The 19,474-nt window shown below is 35.6% G+C and overlaps 2 protein-coding genes across 2 annotated transcripts; one reads left to right on the top strand and one right to left on the bottom strand.

Annotated features, from left to right (window-relative positions):
- The first annotated feature begins 213 nt into the window (after positions 1 to 213).
- On the top strand, positions 214 to 7,055 carry LOC141622818 (putative calcium-binding protein CML48). The gene is made up of 5 exons (XM_074438835.1): positions 214 to 706; positions 1,358 to 1,404; positions 6,055 to 6,230; positions 6,338 to 6,356; positions 6,750 to 7,055. The coding sequence occupies exons 1-5, from the start codon at positions 361 to 363 to the stop codon at positions 6,858 to 6,860; spliced, it is 699 nt and encodes a 232-aa protein (XP_074294936.1). The 5' UTR covers positions 214 to 360; the 3' UTR covers positions 6,861 to 7,055.
- A 9,256-nt stretch (positions 7,056 to 16,311) lies between these two features.
- Positions 16,312 to 19,274, bottom strand: LOC141622820 (ferredoxin-A-like). Its single transcript, XM_074438836.1, has 2 exons — positions 19,117 to 19,274; positions 16,312 to 17,006 (listed from the first exon to the last, which is right to left on the bottom strand). Exon 2 carries the CDS (start codon positions 16,995 to 16,997, stop codon positions 16,545 to 16,547), a length of 453 nt encoding a protein of 150 aa, XP_074294937.1. The 5' UTR covers positions 16,998 to 17,006; positions 19,117 to 19,274; the 3' UTR covers positions 16,312 to 16,544.
- Positions 19,275 to 19,474: the final 200 nt, after the last annotated feature.

Here is a 19,474-nt window from a genome sequence, read left to right on the forward strand (position 1 = left end):
ACTTTGGAGTGACGGATACCATTTACTCTCACAAATGACCCAGATAGAGGAGGGAGGGAAGCACATGGGGGTGCCCCACCTTGTCCCCCATATCCGTTTTATGAGTGGTATTACCCGTCATTTACTCCGACCCGTTTTCAGCAAGACTAAGTGATTGAGCAATACGATTCATTTTCGAGTGAGTTTATCACCTGGCCGACGAAAAGATTATAAGACCAAACCCAAACACGTATCAACATCACGCGTTCACTTCAACATTGAAAGCGTGATCATTTTCTCCTTTATCTCAATTCGCAAAACTCCATTAAAATTTCACCTTATCTCTTTCTCAATCTGTAAACCCTAAATTAATCCCCAAAAATGTCGTACTTTAAACCTTCAGCACCACCAATTCCTACATCATCATCATCTTCCTCAAACCCTAATTACAATTGCAATCAATGTGACAATCACACCAATAATTACAATTACCCTAATTACCCATCAACTAATTACCCACCTCCGGGTGGGTACAACTCGTTTCCGGCAGGTACTGACCCGGAAATTATTCGGGTATTTGAATCGGTAGACCGTGATAGAAGTGGGTTTGTTGAAGATTATGAGTTGCAGAATGCTTTGTCTTTTGGTTATCATAAGTTCAATCTTCGTACAGTTCGCTTGCTTATTTCGTTGTTTAAGAACCCTAATCAAAGTTATTCCAAAATTGGTAAGGTTTTCGGGTTTTTATGATATGCGTATCAGCTGTTTGTTGTTTTGCCTCAGTGAATTGTGTTGTGAAAGAGTGTTTTTGTTTTGTTCTGTTCTGTTTTGTCTGAAATGTTTACGGCTTAGCTTTGATTGTTTGGTGATTGTGATGATGTTGGGAGTAATCGGGTTCGAGTTTGGTGAAGCTTTAATTTGGGAATTGGGAGACTAAGGCTCTTCATTTAACTTATGGGGATGTTTAATTTTTGATAATTTGATTGAATTGTTAACTTTTCCCATTTCTGATGGAGCTAATGATTCATTTTTTGTCGTCTGGATTATGATAGAACGAAGCAAAATAGTTGTTTTTTTACGAGGAAGTAGTAGTTATTTGATGTAATTCTCAACAAATGTTAGAAAGTACGGTAGTTATTAACAAAAGGACCCGGTTTACAATATACTTGTGCCAGGCTACCCAAGTATCTGTGAATCTGTGATTTTATTTTTGGGTTATTTGGAAATAACTTTAGCTTCTTGTGTGGCTAGCACAGTGTTCCTGTACCCCACAAATTGGCGGGGTAATGATGTTTCTTGATATTTATTGGTTAATTGTCCGTGTAGTTTCCGTTATCGTTTGTGCTGGCTGATTGGTGTGAACTAATGAATGGTATAGGTCCCGGTGAGTTCGCTGCATTATGGAGGTGCTTAGGTGAATGGCGTGTAAGTTGTGCTATCTGCCTATCTTAGTATTTAGTAACTAGTTTAGATCTCATGCAATATATGCTCTCATGCAATATATGCATTGTATTTATAAAAATTTACTTTTTTAGTGTACTCCTTATTATTTATGGATTTTAAATTGGCAATTCACTTATTTTTTATGTTTCTCATCACTTTATTTTAATTTGAGCAATAAAAATTAAAATTGTAAAAAGTCATGAAATGAGTATTTTAATGAAAGTTTTCTTTTTACCGAGAAATTAATGATGTTATTTTTAGAATATTTTTACTATTAACATTTTTTGTGCAACTTCTTCTCATTAAAAATCAACGAATTTTCATCGTACAATTATTTTTAAAAAAATGTATACAGTTTTTTTTATCATATAATAATGGAGATAAATAATATAGAATGTTTTAAATATTAAATTTATTAAAAGATTGTGCCATTAATCACCTACCATACCTATAATATATGCTAAAAATACTACACTTTATTTTAGGAAATATGATTTAGGCGGGGAAAAATTCACATATCTATATATATACATAAAAGAGAGTTTTTTCGAGCGATTTGAGAGCGTCCACATCATCAAAAATCAATTTAGGAAAGTATAATTTTTTATGTAAAAAATAAAGTGGAAAATCTTTTAATTATTATAATATGTATATTTCCTAAATTATATTCAAGTGATATTTCCAATTTTTATATCAAACTTTTACATTTCATTTGGCAAAAAAATATCGTTAAAAAAATTATGAAAATAATATAATTAGCTTTGTGGTAAAAAATGCTATCATTAGAGTATAAATTTCATATTATTTGCACATATTAAAGATGATGTATTTCTTAATACGTAAAATTGTGTACTTTTTAGTATGTTTTGTCCCACATTGAAAAATAAGTAGGTGTGGTGAATATACTACATATAAATAGTAGAGTTGTCCCACATTGAAAGATTAGTATAAGGTGATGTGATTCTATGATTATAAATAGGAAGCATATTTGGAACTTATGTATCCACCCAACAAATGTTGAGTCTCATAAATATTGTTTTAAAGAGCTCTTAAGATTTTCTATCATTATCTACGATATGATATAAAAAATAAAGTGGAAATCGTTGGGAACTACTCGGGAAAGAGTTAAGAACATGAACAAGAAAATCAAAAAATACAAAACTAAAGGTTTTACTAATGGTAGTCTCATGACACGTACAAAACTAAAATTTTTACTAATGGTTGTCTTTTGAATGCAGTAATAGAGCGTTAATGAGTCGTTATATATACAATGTAGAGATCTTTATCTAATGATCGAGACTAGGTGGTTTTACCTTCAAAGAAAAATAATATGTATACAATAATGGTTTTTTTAAGAAGAGACATGTATTTCTTGGTATGTTATATCTTTCACATTGAAAAATAATGTAGGCATGATGAACATACTACGTCTAGATAATTAAATTATGTATCTCAATTCTCACATTGAAATAATAGTATACGGTAGGGTAACGGTAGGGTGATTCTATAAATATAAATAAGAGGCATCCTTGAAACTTGGATATTAACCCAAATTTTTTTGTTATAAAAGATATGTACTTTTTAGTACTCCCTCTGTTCCGGTCATTTGTTGTCCTTTTCCATATTAGGATGTCTCGGTGAGTTGTTGTCCTTTCTATTTTAAGAATAAACTTGATGAGCAATTTGATCATTCACACTCAATTTGTTCCACTTGTCATTTAATAATTGGCCCCTTTCTCTTTCCTTGGTCTTTGTGCCAAAAGCAAAGGACAACAAATGACCGGGACGGAGGGAGTATGTTATATGTCCCACATTGAAAAATAATATAGGCGTGGTGAATATATTATATATGTATAAATAATAGAATTGTCCCATATATATATACATTTTCTATATTATATTAAAGTGATGTTTATAATTTTGATATAAAAACTTTATGTTTTATTGGACAAAAAAGAATCGTATGAAAATTATATAATTAGATTGTGACAAAAAAATGCGATCATTAGAGCGTAGATTGTATTGTATTGTATTTTCTCATTATTAAATCGGGTTGATGTCAAAGTAGGTGCAAAAAAAAATGATGTACTTAGTATGTTATTTGTCCTACATTGAAAAGTAATGTCGTAAGTGTGGTGAATATACTATATATAAATATTAGAATTGTCCCACATCGGAAGATTACCATAAGGCAGGGTGATCTTATGATTATAAATAGAAGTCATAACCCAAAATCTTTTGATTCTCTTAAGTATTGTCAGAGAGAGCTCTTAAAAGAGTTTGTATCACTGTCTCTACAATAATGATTTCTAACCTAAGTTAATCTTTGGAAAATATTTTAGTTATTATAATATATGCTCTGTATTTCTTTTTTTTATATTCAAGTGATGTTTCTAATTTTTCTACAAAAGCTTTTACATTTTATTTGGCAAAATAATGTCGGTAAAAAAATTATGAAAATAATATTATTAGATTCAAAGTAAGATGGTGTAATTCTGAGTATGTTATTTGTCCCACATTGAAAAACAATGCAGGTTTGATGAATATATATTACGTATAAATAGTAAAATTGTCCCACATCAGAAAAAAAATCCAAGTTTGGTGAATATATTACTTATAAATAGTAGAATTGTCCCACATCGAAAGATTAGTATAAGGTATGGTGAGTATATGATTATAAATAAGAGTTAACCCACGTATATATTAATCTTTTATTTTTTTTTTGAAATTTCCGTATCTCAATTATGTTAAATTTTTTTTTTGAAGAAAAACAACGTACAAATATTAATGGAAAGTACTTGATCATATTATTAAATTTGAATATAACTATTAGATATAATGAGTAGCAAATGTTTGTATTCGGTATTCGGGATTTGGTTGGATGTCGAACTAAGTGCAAAAAAAGATGGTGTAATTCTGAGTATGTTATTTGTTCCACATTGAAGAACAATGCAGATTTGATGAATATATATTACATATAAATAGTAAAATTGTCACACATCAGAAAAAAAATTCAAGTTTGGTGAATATATTACTTATAAATAGTAGAATTGTCCCACATCGAAAGATTAATATAAGGTAGGGTGATTATATGATTCTAAATCATTAGACAAAAAATGTAAACATTAAACTCTTATAACATATTTTTTTTTGCATTATAAATAAGTTAATTACGCCGTTGCAACGCACGGGCATTCAAACTAGTTCATTTAGTAAATAGGGGATGATGATGGATGGATATCAAGTTCTTTATCTATCTATTGAATTGTTTATGTCTTTGTACTCCTGTTATTGTCTACCTTAATGACCATGATATGAGAGACGTACACTACTCCTTCCGTTTTGGTAAATGGCATGTAAGTTGTGGCGTCTAAAGTGGCATTTCACATCAAGGTTGTTCAATCAATAAAGAGCTCTTTAAGAGATGATTCCTTTTAAAGTAAACTCTTTTTTGGATATGATTATTGATAGCACTAGCAATTAGACATTTTGGAGCAAGGGAGTGTGGAAATGAGGATTAGGTTGTAACCTACTCGCCTTGGATAACCCGAGTCTCCAAGAGTAGCGAATTCTAAGACTATAATTCACGCTCAAGACTCAAGTGTTTGGAATTCTGTTTCGGAATCACTCAATACTTTGTGGAAAATTTTTATAGTTCATATCTTTTGCATACAGTAATTCTTAGGATTGAAGGCTGGGGAGATTAGGCTGTTGTTTGCAGATTCTCAATATGGGATTGAGATAGTCTCGGGGTTGTATAATGTTGGTGTTGACAAATTCATCTCATTTTAAGTTTTGTATAATGTTGGTGTTGACAAATTCATCTCATTTTAAGTTTTAACACAATAGTCCAGGGTAATGTATGCCTGAATTTGAAGATTATAATAGATGCCAACTTAACTGAAGCATGGGGTTAAAATATAGCACAATGAAGTAGCAGCAGTTTTTAATAGGATTGAAGATTATAATAGATGACTGAATTTGAAGATTATAATCTATGTTACTTCGACAGTTCGGCTCAGTTTCAGTTGAAGGACACGTCGCAGTGTCTGATAGGGTTATTTTTCGTTAAGTTTTCACGATTTTGGTTGAAAATGAAGTGTTGTGTCGTGTCGTGTTGGACACTTAAAGTATCCGACACGCGACCAAAGTGGAGCGTCGGAGTAACATTGATTATAATAGATGCCAACTTGCTGAAACATGGGTGAGAATATTGCACAATGAAGTACAGAAGTAGAAGCAGTTTTTAATAGGTTTGACTTTAGGTGGCTTTTTTTGGTTAGCAAAGTTATCGAGGAGATATTGGCAGTGAAGCCAAAGATTCATATCATTGGATTCCAAGCATACTGTAGTACAGAGTGTTACCAAATAATTCACGCAAATATCTGTGCTACTTATATTATGAATGTGAAGTACTAGTAGTCGCCAATGAACTGCAGTTAAATTTGTAAACCTTCATTAGGATCCATGGCTGGCTCTCTGGAAAGGTTTGCTAACTAGCTATTAGCCACCGACGAGGCCATTTTATGCCAATCTTAATTCAAACTTGACACACCCCAAGCAAAGATGTTAGTCATGGTCACCTTAACTATTGTTGGCAAATTTGGTTTAAGCTACTCGTTCTCTTTTCAGGTGATATTTGAGAAATTTGATAGAGATCGGTGTGGAAAAATTGATGTCGGAGAGCTAAAAGATGCACTGTACAGTTTAGGATATGCTGTCCCTCCATCGGTTCTTCAACTTTTGATTTCCTATTATAATGGTGGAAGCCGCGGCAAGGTTCTGCTTGATTTTGATAGCTTCGTCGAGTAAGCCTTTCTTATAACCTATCGCTTTCTTCAGCATTTTCATTTAGATTCCTTATATATGGTTTGTACTACTACACTTCTAATCCTTGTTTTTCTTGAATACATAGGTGTGGAACGATTATTAAGGTGGGCACATGCTATCTTTGACCTACATGAGTGGAATTTGAAGATGCTTACATTTTATGACCTTTTTTTATCTTTCTCTTTGAAAAGTTTCAGTACATTTTATGGGAATTTACTGCTTTCAATAAATCTTCTAACTTAAAAAATAGGGAAGCAAATGCTGCATGGTTTGGGTTTCGGTCGTACACTCCTCGACTCGAATTGGGCGTACTAGAATGATCTCCTATCGCAAACTCGGTTGCTTGGGTTTTCAAATTTGAATCCAGTTTTGGGTAAATAAAGTTTCGCCAGTAACGAACCCATTCCTCTGACTGAATCGAACATCAAACCATGCAACATTTACGGTAACATCTTTGAGTATATGAATCCTCAAACTTGGTTTGTTTTTCTTCATAGGGCTTGACGGAAAAATTCAAGGAGAAGGATAAGCAGTACACTGGCTCTGCAACAATCGCTTATGACGATTTTATGGCCTTGGTTCTGCCCTTTGTTGTAACATATGATTGACCGATCCTATCGTTGTTTCGGAGCCTTGTGCTGGTAAGTACTGTAAGAAGTGATTAGGAATCTGTATATTTGCTGTGTTTTTGCAAGTATATCATGTACGAGTACTGTATAGTTATAGAGATAGGTGTTTAGAATTTTGTATATGTTTGTGTTGCCAATATGTTACCAATTTGAATAAAGCTTGGTTCGTGAAAATTGTTCGCTTGTTTTGTGTATTTGTTTATACACATCACTTGGATTATTTTAGGATCACAAATTCTTGTTTAACACGACAAATTCTGTTTTAATGGTAAAAGAAATCCAAATAGGTATCATATGATAAGGATAGTTGTCTAGGTAAAGTTTTATAATCATCAATTGGTAGTATTGGGTCAGTTTTACTTTTATTAAAACGGATATAGCCGTCTTAAGCAAGACTAGCTGTTTGAAGATTTAGGTGAGCTACAGGAATTTTGTAGCATAAATCAGCAAAACTGTCGTCAATATTTTTGATGAGCTTTTCCTAAATAAAAAATTATTTTGATGTGCCTTATTTACCTTTCTATGGTGTCAACTCTGTCGAGGGTTTGTAAATCTGGTGATTATTTGCTATTTTTTAGTATATTGTAAAATAGCATTCATTTCACTAACTGATTTTCGTTCACTAAATGGAGTATGTCTTTTATGTAACCGTTGGACATTTTTATACAATGGAGTGGTTACATTGGGAATTTCCAGACTTCTTTTCCAACACCCATTCGGTCTGAAAAACTTGGATGATAATTTTCGTAATCAGTTATTCCCGCGATCTTCTGAACCCAGCGAGAATAATTGTTGAAACTTTGTCAGCAAACGACTATTGAGAGTGCAAAACTCTCAAAACTTGGTCTATATTGTATTTCGGGGAAGTAGTGATTGACTCCCATAACTTTTTTTTTATTAATTTTTTAAAACTTTTGTTTCGTATTTTTCATAAGAAAATAATCGTTTTTTCACTTTTGAGATATGATAAATTGAATTTCTTGTGAGATTTTGATAAAGGGGTTTAATTTCACTTATTAAGCAAGTTATGGGGCCTAATCACTCTAATTGAAACTTGTGGGGGTTAATTTCACAATTGCACAAAGTCATGGGGCTCAATCACCACTTCTCCGTATTTTAAACCATATTCCCAATTGCCCATGCTACTACCTTGGGAGATTTCTATATGGGCTAGAGTGAATTGGTGTGGGAATTTTGAGACCTCACAAAGTCACAAGGGCTAAGTTGGCCCGAAAACCGTGGATAATAATCTACAGTTTGGGCAATCTTCCAAAGATGGTGAAAGTTATTTTTGCCAAAACTGTCGTTTGCCAATATGCCATAAAATGACTCGGAGGTATTCAAAACCGTCAGAGACAACTTACATCTTGTTTCGTCTATTTCCCTCATGACACCAAATAGAACTCTTTGAAGTCTTAAGGCCTCTAGATCAGGGGCGGAACCAGGAATAGGTTACTACTAGGGCTAGATGTATAAGCCGTTAAAAAAAAAATGTAAATTGGTGTATACGAAATACTACCGGGGGCTAGTAAGAGGACTCGCTCCTTTAGGCCGTAGTTGTTTGTAAATTTCGAAACTGTAGTCAGAATTATAGAAAAAACTTCGAGTTTATCATTTAACATTACTCGTCCGCCCTTTGAATGTCTTTCGCTCCGTTTAAGTTCAAATTTTGATTCCACCACTGACAATGAAGTCTTTATTTAATTAATTATTATTCGATAATAAAGTACTCAATATGAATGTTTAAATTTATCCTACAAGAGTAATACAAATGTCAAACTTAAAGCATGTTTTCACAAAAAAAGATAAGAATTTTTAATGATGAAAAAACTACTATATTTCATTTTCTATTAATATAATTGTCTATGACAAAAAAAAACTGTATTTAATAATCTCTCTTATGAGATTAACTGAATTTGATTAAATCTTTTAAGCAAAACATGATTTATATGCAGAGAAGTACTCCAAATACAAATGCAAGATTCTTGCAATTAAATGGGATGAGTGGCCCACGTGACAAGTAAACCAAAATAAAAAAAAGTTTGCTACGTTGTGCTTCGAACCGAAGACAAACTGGGCAATTCCCTCTTTACATGGCAAACAGATTTACCACCAGACCCAATGCTTTATACTGTATTATTGTGCTTACTAGATTTTATTTCTTCCAAAATTGTCTAGGGCTATAGCCCTAGTAAAAGAGGGCTAGTTCCGCCCCTGCTCTAGATGTATCCATACTCCCATTTTGCTAACCTGAAACACTTTACACAACATTTTATTCCGACGCCTAATCGGCCTGAAAACTGTGAATAATAGCCTTTAAAATTGACATTTTTCGAGGATCTTTCAAAAACGTTAGAGATATTTTTGCCGAAACCTTCTTAGCAAGGTCAATATACCTAAAAATGACGATCGGGAGTTCATAACTCGCATAAATGACAACAAAGTGCAACAACTTGTTTAGCTTTTATCCAACACGACTCAAAAAGTGCTTTGAAGGTCTGTTTTTGAAACCATATGCCCTTCTCTTACCCTAGAGCCCTTGAGTAACTCTTCTATAGGACCGTCCTATAGTATAGGATTAGCCAAATAAGAAAGGGTAGCCCAATATGAGAACTTCACTAAACAAACGCATCAACATTTACGATTTTCTCCACTACCACCAAAACCCTCCACTGTATAACCGTAACTAAAATCTTCATCACGGCCACCACCTCTACAGTCAATGTCCTCACCCGCTGCCACCTACTCCGCCGCCTCTCCAATCACCATCACCTTCTCCATCGCCTTTCCAGTCACATCTTCGCCAAGTCGCGATTGTCGTTCTCATTTGCATTCTTCCGTCGTCTTTCTCATTCCACACTTCGATCGCCAATGAGCAATTCCTTTGATAATTATACTCCGTATATACAGACGAACAATGCTGATTATCCGATTATCTAGGTTTGGATTTGATCTTGAAAGTTTCAGTTTTGATAATTGAATTTCCAATCTTTTGATTAATTGTATTAACTTGAATTAAAATTTCATACTTCTCTTTGATTAATTGTTTTAACTTAAATACTCATGTTTTTATATTGAGAACTTACCTCTAAGCTTTGATTAATTGTTTTAACTTAAATACCCATGTTTTTATATTGAAAACTTTGAGTTTTAAGTTGATAATTATGGGGTTTAAATTAAATAAATGTTGTAACTTCCAAACTCAAGTTTTAGTTTTGAAAACTCAAGGTTTTGTCTAAGTTCCCTTCAATACACATGGAGTATTACATGTTTAATTTGTTTTTTATCAAATAGTATGGTTTTAGATTAATGACTACCAAATTTAGTTTGATATCTGAATGTTTCAAACAACAAATAAATGGCCTCGAGTTGAATATTTGTGTGGAGGAGTTGCTTGAGGTGTGTAGTTGACGCCTAGGGCTGCAGTTGAGGTCTTCATTTGTAGGCGGCGGGCTTAGGGGCGAGTCTAAGTCGACTTAGAGAGGGCGTAATATAGAGGAGGTAGTCAAAGGGTTCAAGTGTGGTGGAAATAAATGTGGAATGCATATTCCATATATCTTAAAATAAAAGGCTAGCTCAAAGACTCGACAAGCAGGAAGTAGTCTTACACTACTAATAGAAACTAAAAACAGAAATGACAATACATACGTGCATAATTGAAGTCTTAAGGGTTCGAAGTGAACGGATCGCTCGCGCAATTTCAGGGGTTATGCGGTTGAATTGCGGCTCATTACACAAGGCTTGCTTATTGGCTATTGCATACCGGCACCGTCAAATAAGCATCTTTGCTCCTAAATTTTGTGTGACCACTTTATCTGACCCGAGGATTCCCCCGTTCATATCCGGACATTTTGGTTCCAGGACCCTAAAATCTTTGAAACCGTGTATAATACATTTCAATTTGATCAGGTCGAGATGTCATACCGGATCACGTTTCTTTTTCTTTCGTAATTTATTGTAAGTGTCCGAGATCACTTCCAGAGTTACCCTAATCAATTTCAACCGCTGGTGACAATTATTAATTCATTTTTCACGATTATCCCGGTTTTGGCCGCGACAAGTTTATCGTAGAAGGCACCCCCAAATGTCCTCCGTAGATCCTCAAAATTTGTGTGCACATTTTATCTCTCCCCAAGAAACGTCCGTGTGATTTATGGATGTTTTTACTTCGAGACCCGAAATCCCAAAAACCATGTATTAAATACTTTAATTTCAGTCGTTGCGAGTTCAAACCAGGCCATGTTTCTTTTTCTTCCAATTTTTCTACCATGTGTCCGGGGCCATTTCAGGGGCTACCTTATACGATTTTGTGCCCAAAAAATAATTAAACATTGCTTTTACACGATTACCTGATTTTCAATCGAGACTGATTTATCGTATACAGGCACTGTCAAATAAGCACGTTGCTCTTAAAAAAATTTGTGACCACTCTATCTGACCCAAGGATTCCTCCGTTCAATTTTCGAGAATCTTCGAAACTCGTGTATATACTTCTATTTTAGTCGTTCGAGAGGATGTACCAGACCACGTTTTTTTTTTCGGAATTTGTACCAAGTGTCTTAGGTCGCTGCCAGAATTACCATATTCCATTTCAATCCCAATAACGAGTATTAATACATTTTTGACAATCTCGGATTTGGCCGAGGTCGGTTTATCGCATGAATATTCTCCTGTTAGGGTGCAAACCCATATCCCACATCGGTAGAATAAAGATGGAAGATCATCTTTATAAGTGTCTACAAAATATAATAGTACGAGACATTTTGGAAAGGAGCCCAAGAGTAAATCCCTGAGGGCTTGGCCCAAAGCGGACAATATCGTACTATGATGGACAGTGGACACCGGTGCAGCAGAAGCCCAGCACGAGGTATTCACGCTTCCGCACAACAAGTGATATCAGAGCCTCAAGGTTCCACTTGAAATTGTACACTGTAAGGCATGGAACTCCTGGCTCGGGGTGAGTCCTTGAGCAAGCCAGGTCCAGGGCTAAATGGATAAAAGGCGCTATAGGTCTTATGGGACAAAGACCATTTGTGTACTAAAACTATGATAGACCCTTATCAGGTTGGGTACCACAGATTTGGTGGATCCTTTTGAGTCTGGATTCAATCGCTTGTCATGTGTAGTATCGATTCAATCCTTTCTACAACCCTTCGTAACCCCCAATAGACGCCACCCCCACTTCGGTCACTAATCTTTTCGATTCCAAACTATTATAATCCGTATTTCGTAATATTTTTTCCCCCTTCACATTTCCACTAAGTTGACATGATGTACCCATTCAACCTACCAAAATATGTAAGTATATTTTTCTTGGCATACGCAGGGGCGTTTAATACCCCGGGCGACCACGGGCGGCGGAACCGGGCCTCCAGTTTTGGCCACCGAATTTATAAGTTTTACTAATAAAATTCAATACAAACCTTGACGTGTACTATACTTATACATTCATATTTGGGGCCTCATTTTTTTGTGATGCACCGGGCCTCTATTTACTTTAAGACGCCAGATTGAACCTTTTTTTTTTTTTTTTTTTGACATGTTGGGGGATTTTAGCATATTTATCCCAAAATAATGATAGGGTAAGTGATCGTTTACAATCATTGTTACGCGAATGGCCCCACAAATGACAACGATATGAGCAAAGACGACTTGTATAAGTAGCGACATTCAATACAATACCATGCATCAAAATCATTTACTTTCCAAAAGATGAAAATGAGTGTAGTTGTGATTGCGGCCATCTTCATCCACATCATTCTTGTGTCCGGCATGTCAGCCGAGGCAGCAGCGACTGTGGTTCAACCAGCCGACACGGCTAAGGAGATGCCGCCTTTGGAGGTCAATGAGGATGGACTTGGACAGGAGGAACACTACTACAACAACAACAACTATGTAATGTCAAATTCTTTTCGTAGGAAACTTCTCTGTGTATGCTATCCTACATGTATGTGTAAAAAGACTTGAGCAAATAAATAAACGGCTAAGATTATAGGAGGGATTCGAACTTGTAACCTTTTCTTCGTCGTATCCCCGTCTTATTAATCAATCATGTGTACTATGTCTATCTGATATCTCGGTCAATGTTTATTACGTTTTTAAGAGAAGTGTTTTTAGTGAAAGTGTTACTTTCTCCGTTTCAATAAAATGTTTACCTATGTTTTATATACAACTACCGAGATAATTGAATTGTTTTTAATATTATTGAATGTCGATCGAGAGTGGCCCTTGGGTCTCCCTCGTAACATTGATCGTCTTGTGTTAGCTGATTTAAGTTTAATCCATTAATTCCCTGTTAGGGTTTCAGAAAAAAAGTAAATGATCTCCAAAATTAAAACGTAAATTATTGAATGAAACATCAAAGAAGAAAAGTATAAACTATTAATCGGGATTCGGGACAGAGGGTGCATAATACTACCGGGTGCTAACGATTTTATACACCACCTTATTACTTACATATGTATACATAAGGTGTTTCATTAATATAATCATACAAAGTGAGTATGTGTTACTAAAGTCGGCACCATGGGCATTTCTAGGATTTTAGAATGAGGTTCGACCAAAAAAACATATACAAATAGGAAAAGGAGACAAAAAAATTGAGAGTACATATATAGCCTAAACCCTTCTTCTTTTTTTGGCAACGGTAAAGATATAAATAGCTTACAAGAATAAGGCGCTTGTTTATTGCTAAACGAAGGCTTTTTACTGATTTTTTTTCCACTATTCAAATTCTTGATCAATGGGGATTAAATTGAACCACATAAAATTTATGTCCATGAATATGAAGGAACTATTCTATTATAGTTAAATCAATGGTGTAGAGTCAAAAATTCATCGCCCTTGCTCGGCACCACCTTTGCCATCATATGATGCCAATTGATGGTTTATAACACATGGTCACGAGTTCCAAAAGCAACGATCTTCTTTTTCTTTTCCAAATTGATGGTCTTTTCAAGATCTTTAACTTTTAAAATATTATTACCGTTATCTGAACTCGTCGTAAAAGTCGTGATCGGTCAAATGTGTTTAATTAACTAAATAAACTTTGATTGACTAGAGAAGGAGAATCACGGGTCCAAAAGCAACCTCTTGGTATTGTTTGGGCCAAATCTTGCATATTGGGCCAAGAAAGATAGTTGGGCTAAGGAGATAAAATGGAATGGGTCCGTAGACATATTAGCTTAGCACGAGAAGGAGAATCACGGGTCCACGGGTAGCAGTCCACAAGTAGCAGAATGAAGGCCCACTACGAGAACCACGACTATCTTGAGAAGCAAGTAAGCTAAACCCTATATAAGGCGGAAGGAAGAAGGGGGGGCATTCATTCACAATCACCATACGTCACGCAAATCACTAGCAACTCAGCCGTAGAGTAGGCAATGGGCCGTACTGGGCCGGCCTGCGTGCCGGCCCACCGTGCCTTCCCCAAAAATTGGCCCGGCCTAGGCACGGATATTGGGCTCCTCGGGCCGTGCCGTGCCAAGCCCACTGATCCAAACCTACGTCGCGGCCCGCTCAAGGCACGGCCATTTTCGTGCTCGGGCCGTGCCTGGCCCATGGGCTTTTCGTGCCTTGTTCGTGGGCCGGCCCATGTGCTTTAATATTTTTTTTATTTAAATAAAAAACGTTATATAATTGATATATTTTTAGTACTTTTTGTTTAATAAATGATGATTAATGGTTTAAATATATATTTTATTAAATATTAGTGTATTTTTAGTTTAATAAATGATGATTAATGGCTTAAATATATATTTTATTAAATGTTACTGTACTTTTTATTTAATAAATAATAATAAACGGGCCATTCTTCGTGCCGGGCCGTGCCAAGCCCGTCGTGCCTGGTGCGTGCCGGGCTCCACCGTGCCTGGGCCGTGTCGTGCCTAGGCACGGATTTTTGATGAAAATCGCGTCGGAGCCCGTCCAAAGCCCATTCGTGCCGTGCCCGTGCTTCCTCGATTTTCTCGTCGGGCCGTGTCGTGCCATGCTGTGGGTCGTGCCTGGTCGTGCCGCCCACCGGCCCGCGGCCCTTTATGCCAACTCCAGCCGTATTGCTTCTCTTGTATTTATAACCCTAGTTACTATATTTGCTAGTGAAATCTTAGAAGCGTACTGTCCCTTCCCGCGATCATTTCCCACATTGGGTTTTCCACGTCACCAAATCTCTTTTGTCTGTTTCTTTATTCACGTTCATTACTACAAACGTCGCAACCAAACAAATACACATATAACTGTGCGATTAAGATTTAAGACCGCTGAACCCTAAATTAATTAACTCGGTATAAAATACCAAAATAGGCATCAAGTTCAAAAGTAACACTTTTTTGTGCTGATAGCCTATGCGAGATCTTTGGACTGTAAAAATAACTCGTCGCTTTCAAAATTCATTATGTACTGGTCAACGGATCCATATATATTTATTTTCTTTTTCTATTTGCATATGGTAGATTTAACTAGGGTTGAGCAAAAAATATCTGATCCGGTTTTTTTCTGAATCCGAAAAAAAATCCGAATATATGAATACCATTTAGATTGGATATCCGATCCGAATTTTTTCCGAATAAACTGAATCGGATGTGGATTGTGATTTTCATAAAACCGGATATTCGAATCCGATCCGAATTTTAAAAATTTATATAAAAAAAAGGAAAACTTTATGTTTAGTTTATGCGGTTTTTAGAGTAGTTTTGAAATTTGTAATGAAAACTTGTAATTTATGTAATTAAGACTTGTAATTTATATGATCGAGACTTGTAATTTATGCGATAGATGACGTTACCTTTTTTTTAGTGGGTTGCAAAATGCAAAATGGACTAAAATTACCTTTAATTTTAGTCTGCCAATAGCCCAATATCACCAGCTTTAGTGAAATTTTTAGTGTACATTTAAATCCGGATCTAATCCGGTTTCCGAAATCTGGATCTCCGAATTTTCGGATTCCAGATTTTCGAACGTGGATCAGTAAAAATGATAATTTTAAATTCGGATATCCGATCCGGTTTTGCTCAGCCCTAGATTTAACATATTTCAAAGGGTATTTTGATAATATAATTATGAACGGAGTATTACATATTAATAAAATACTTGTAATTCAATGTGAGACCGCAAGGTGTGTTAGTGTGTTACTAAGCTCGTGGTTCGGCACCACGCCGCTACTACTCCACCAGAGCTTATTTTGCTGTTTTGTAGCTCGGGTTTTTAAAGCCTGAAGTCCTGAACCAACGGACTGACAAAGTTCAAGGTCTTTAAAGCCACGAAATGAAAATTTGGATCCTTATAGCTACGTTGTTTGTATACTACTATACTTGTAGTTCAGGTCCTTATAATGGTGTTTACTCTAATTCTACGTAATGAATTTCACGAGTCCCGAGTACCATACTCCCTACGCTTGCTTGTGTCAAAATATCGAGTGTTTGACAAGAAAATATACTCCAACAACCCACCTATCCAGATTTAAATAGGTGGTCTTTCGCAGAAAGTCTGAGTGAAGTAACAAAGGCAACTGCCAGAGAGTAAAAGTAAATAAAATGCAGTACAGTAATTATTAAATCACACAACTACAGTCTATGACAACTGACAAGCGACAACCATCGCGACAGGCGACATCCGATTACTTCAATCAATTACCAAATCGTCCTCGGTACAATTAACCTGATGAACTTAGTACAACTCACCCTCCTTGTGAGTATGGATCACGAGGTCGGCTCGAGGATACGAGACACAAGTGAGCAAGTATCCTTCTTTCATTTGGTTGTCATCAAGGAAGGATCCATCTGACTGATCCACCTCACCTTCATGAACCTTCCCGGCGCAGGTCGAGCAGGCACCCGCTCGGCATGAATACGGCAGATCAATCCCAGCATCTTCTGCTGAGTCGAGAATGTATGCATCATCTGGGGCATCAAATTCATGTTCCCCCTCAGGAGTGATTAACTTGACCTTGTATGTTGCCATAGCTGTAGTTCGGTAGCAGAATGAGGTTTTCAAGCCGAATGACTTGGAAACGCTCTTTGCTGATCCAACTGATACAGGGCAGTTAAACATCGGGCTGGTAACTCGAGTCTTGGGGACGGTTAGGAGTGTACATTGGGTTGTGAGATTAACAGTCGACATATTTTCGCCCTACATCAGATAAAAAGCTTATTTAGTTTGCAAAGAACTTATAAATATTTATCCTAAACTTTGCCGAATTCTAATTCTTTGGCAATGACAATAAGGTCTGTAAAAAACGTAATCCGTAGCACACATATACTGATATACATATGCGAAAATCCATCTACATAATTTCATCACAAGTTGACAACACTACGATTTTTATGGTATTTTTTTTTTTTTTTGATAAGGTAAGGAAACCAGATTGACCATAAAAATCAACCTATACCATCCTTGCGGATGATAGCTAACTCATGAAATACTTATCATCATAGTTCTACGGAACCCGTCTGTGTTTACTAACAGTATAAGGGCAGCTGCATACACTTGATCCCATTCCCCTCTTACCCTAACTTAGACAGGAACCCTTGGGAGGCATGGGATGATGTTGTCACTCTTAGATGATATGATTATAAGAAGCATTTCAGCAAAGTTTTAGCTATGATTATCTGAAATCAAATTTTAAATCTTAATGTCAAGCATCAAGTGGAAGCTCCATGTTAGAGCTCCGCCTCCAAGTCTTGGAATGGAGACTTGGATGTCAAGCATATAATAATACAAGGACTACTAGTTCTCATAATCTCATCACAGAAATTTTAAATTAGCTAAAAACTTCCGCATCGAGAGCTGCATAAATTGAGTTAAAAAATCATTGAATGAGATTATTGACGCCGAATTCAGTCAAAAACCCAACCCACTAATCCTTTTAGAAAGTCTTCTTAACTATAAGGCTACCCCGCTTTCTTCTGAGCACCCGATAATTCAGAGCTACAAACAGCACTCTTTGGATACTGGAAGTTGGAACATAAATTACTCCCCACACAAGTAGACAGAGACCAAAAATTCGGGTGGTAAACGACATAAAACCAATGCCTAAAAGGCTACGACAGATGGGAGGATAAATGGATTAGAATTATCCAACGTTACCAATGTATTGTGAATTTGGGATGACCCATAACAAACATTAGGTTTAGAATTGCACCGAACAAATGCTACTCCATCCCATCGAGACCAAACTAACCACTTTTCAAATTTCTCCCCACATATTTGTGGGTCAGGCGGTCACTGGTAGTTTGGTCTAGATAGAAGGAAATAATTCAAAACAAAAGAAAGCAGAACTAGTTTTTGGAAATCAACATCAACATCATTACTCCCGTGCCTCAAGAGCTCCCGCTAATTGCAGGTAAGAGCCAAGGGGGATCGGATGTAGCCATGTAGGCAGCCTTAACAGGGGTAAAAGAGGCTATTTCCGAATGACCCAAGATAAAAATTGGGTCAAGAACTGCATCCAGTGACGATACAAACTAATACAGAAAATGAGACACGATCAACCAAGTTCTAGAGCTTCGAGGCGAGATTATTATCAGATATAATGGTTTTTCCTAATTAGACCGACGAAAATGAGGGGTCGTGCAACATGCAAGCATGAAACAAGCTATCATAGCATTCACAGGCCTAACTCATTTAACATGAAACAGGGAAATATATAATCAAGCTCAATCCTCAGACCATTAAATTATCACTAACCAAACAATTATTCCGCCGTCCCAAATATTTGTTTACCTTTGATTAAAATAGGCTAATAGCTAATTAAACTAGACTACAAAACTAATCAAGCATGAGAACCCAAATTAATTAAACTAAATAATCAACAATCACATATAATCAGCTAATTACCCAAAAACCAACTTTAATTGATTTCAATAAACAAGCTATAAATTTTATTCATCTATTTAGTCAACTTAAATAATTTCTTTCATATAACATATAAATCCATAAAAATCTGAACTTTATATTATCGGGTTTCAAAACAAAAATCTAAACAACAACAAAAAAAAATTAAGTGGGCACATAAATATATCATCTTTTATAGCAGATCAAAACAAGAAAAGGGTCTTTTTCAAAAAAATAAAATCTAAACTCCAAAACCTTTAAACCCCAAAAAATATCACAATCAACAATAACCCAACAAAATTTCAATATTATAACACACAAAACATAAGAATGGTCAATAAATAGAATAAGACCGTCTTACAGCGTGAGACGGGTTTTTAAAAATAGGGAGGGAGAAGAGATTTACCAAAGGTATAAGTTGGAGAATATAGAGAGGTAGATGGATGGATGGCAAAATAATAAAACGGAGAAAACAAGGAGAAAGTTTTGAAAACAAATGTTGTAGACGTAATTTGTGTTGTGAAAGTGGGTTGTTGTTGTTGTTCTTATAAGAGAGGTTGGTGTCTTTTGGGAATGGCCAAATTGTTTGATTATTACTCTAATTAGGAAGGGGTTTGGGCAAGTGACCATGTGACACCTCTATAATTATGTGTTACTTTCGATTGTGGTTAAGACGAAAATATCTGTTGTAAATTTAAAACGAGTTAAATATAAAATAAAAAATAAATATCTAGTTATTGGCATGTATAATCTACATTTGTTAT

This window comes from Silene latifolia, chromosome X (assembly GCF_048544455.1).
Source record: "Silene latifolia isolate original U9 population chromosome X, ASM4854445v1, whole genome shotgun sequence".
NCBI lineage: Eukaryota > Viridiplantae > Streptophyta > Magnoliopsida > Caryophyllales > Caryophyllaceae > Silene > Silene latifolia.

Coding starts and splice junctions, on each gene's coding strand:
- LOC141622818 (XM_074438835.1), top strand. CDS start 361: ATGTCGTACTTTAAACCTTCAGCACCACCAATTCCTACATCATCATCA. Junction 707..1,357: donor TCAAAGTTATTCCAAAATTG/GTAAGGTTTTCG, acceptor TGAATGGTATAG/GTCCCGGTGAGTTCGCTGCA. Junction 1,405..6,054: donor GGTGCTTAGGTGAATGGCGT/GTAAGTTGTGCT, acceptor TTCTCTTTTCAG/GTGATATTTGAGAAATTTGA.
- LOC141622820 (XM_074438836.1), bottom strand. CDS start 16,997: ATGTCGACTGTTAATCTCACAACCCAATGTACACTCCTAACCGTCCCC.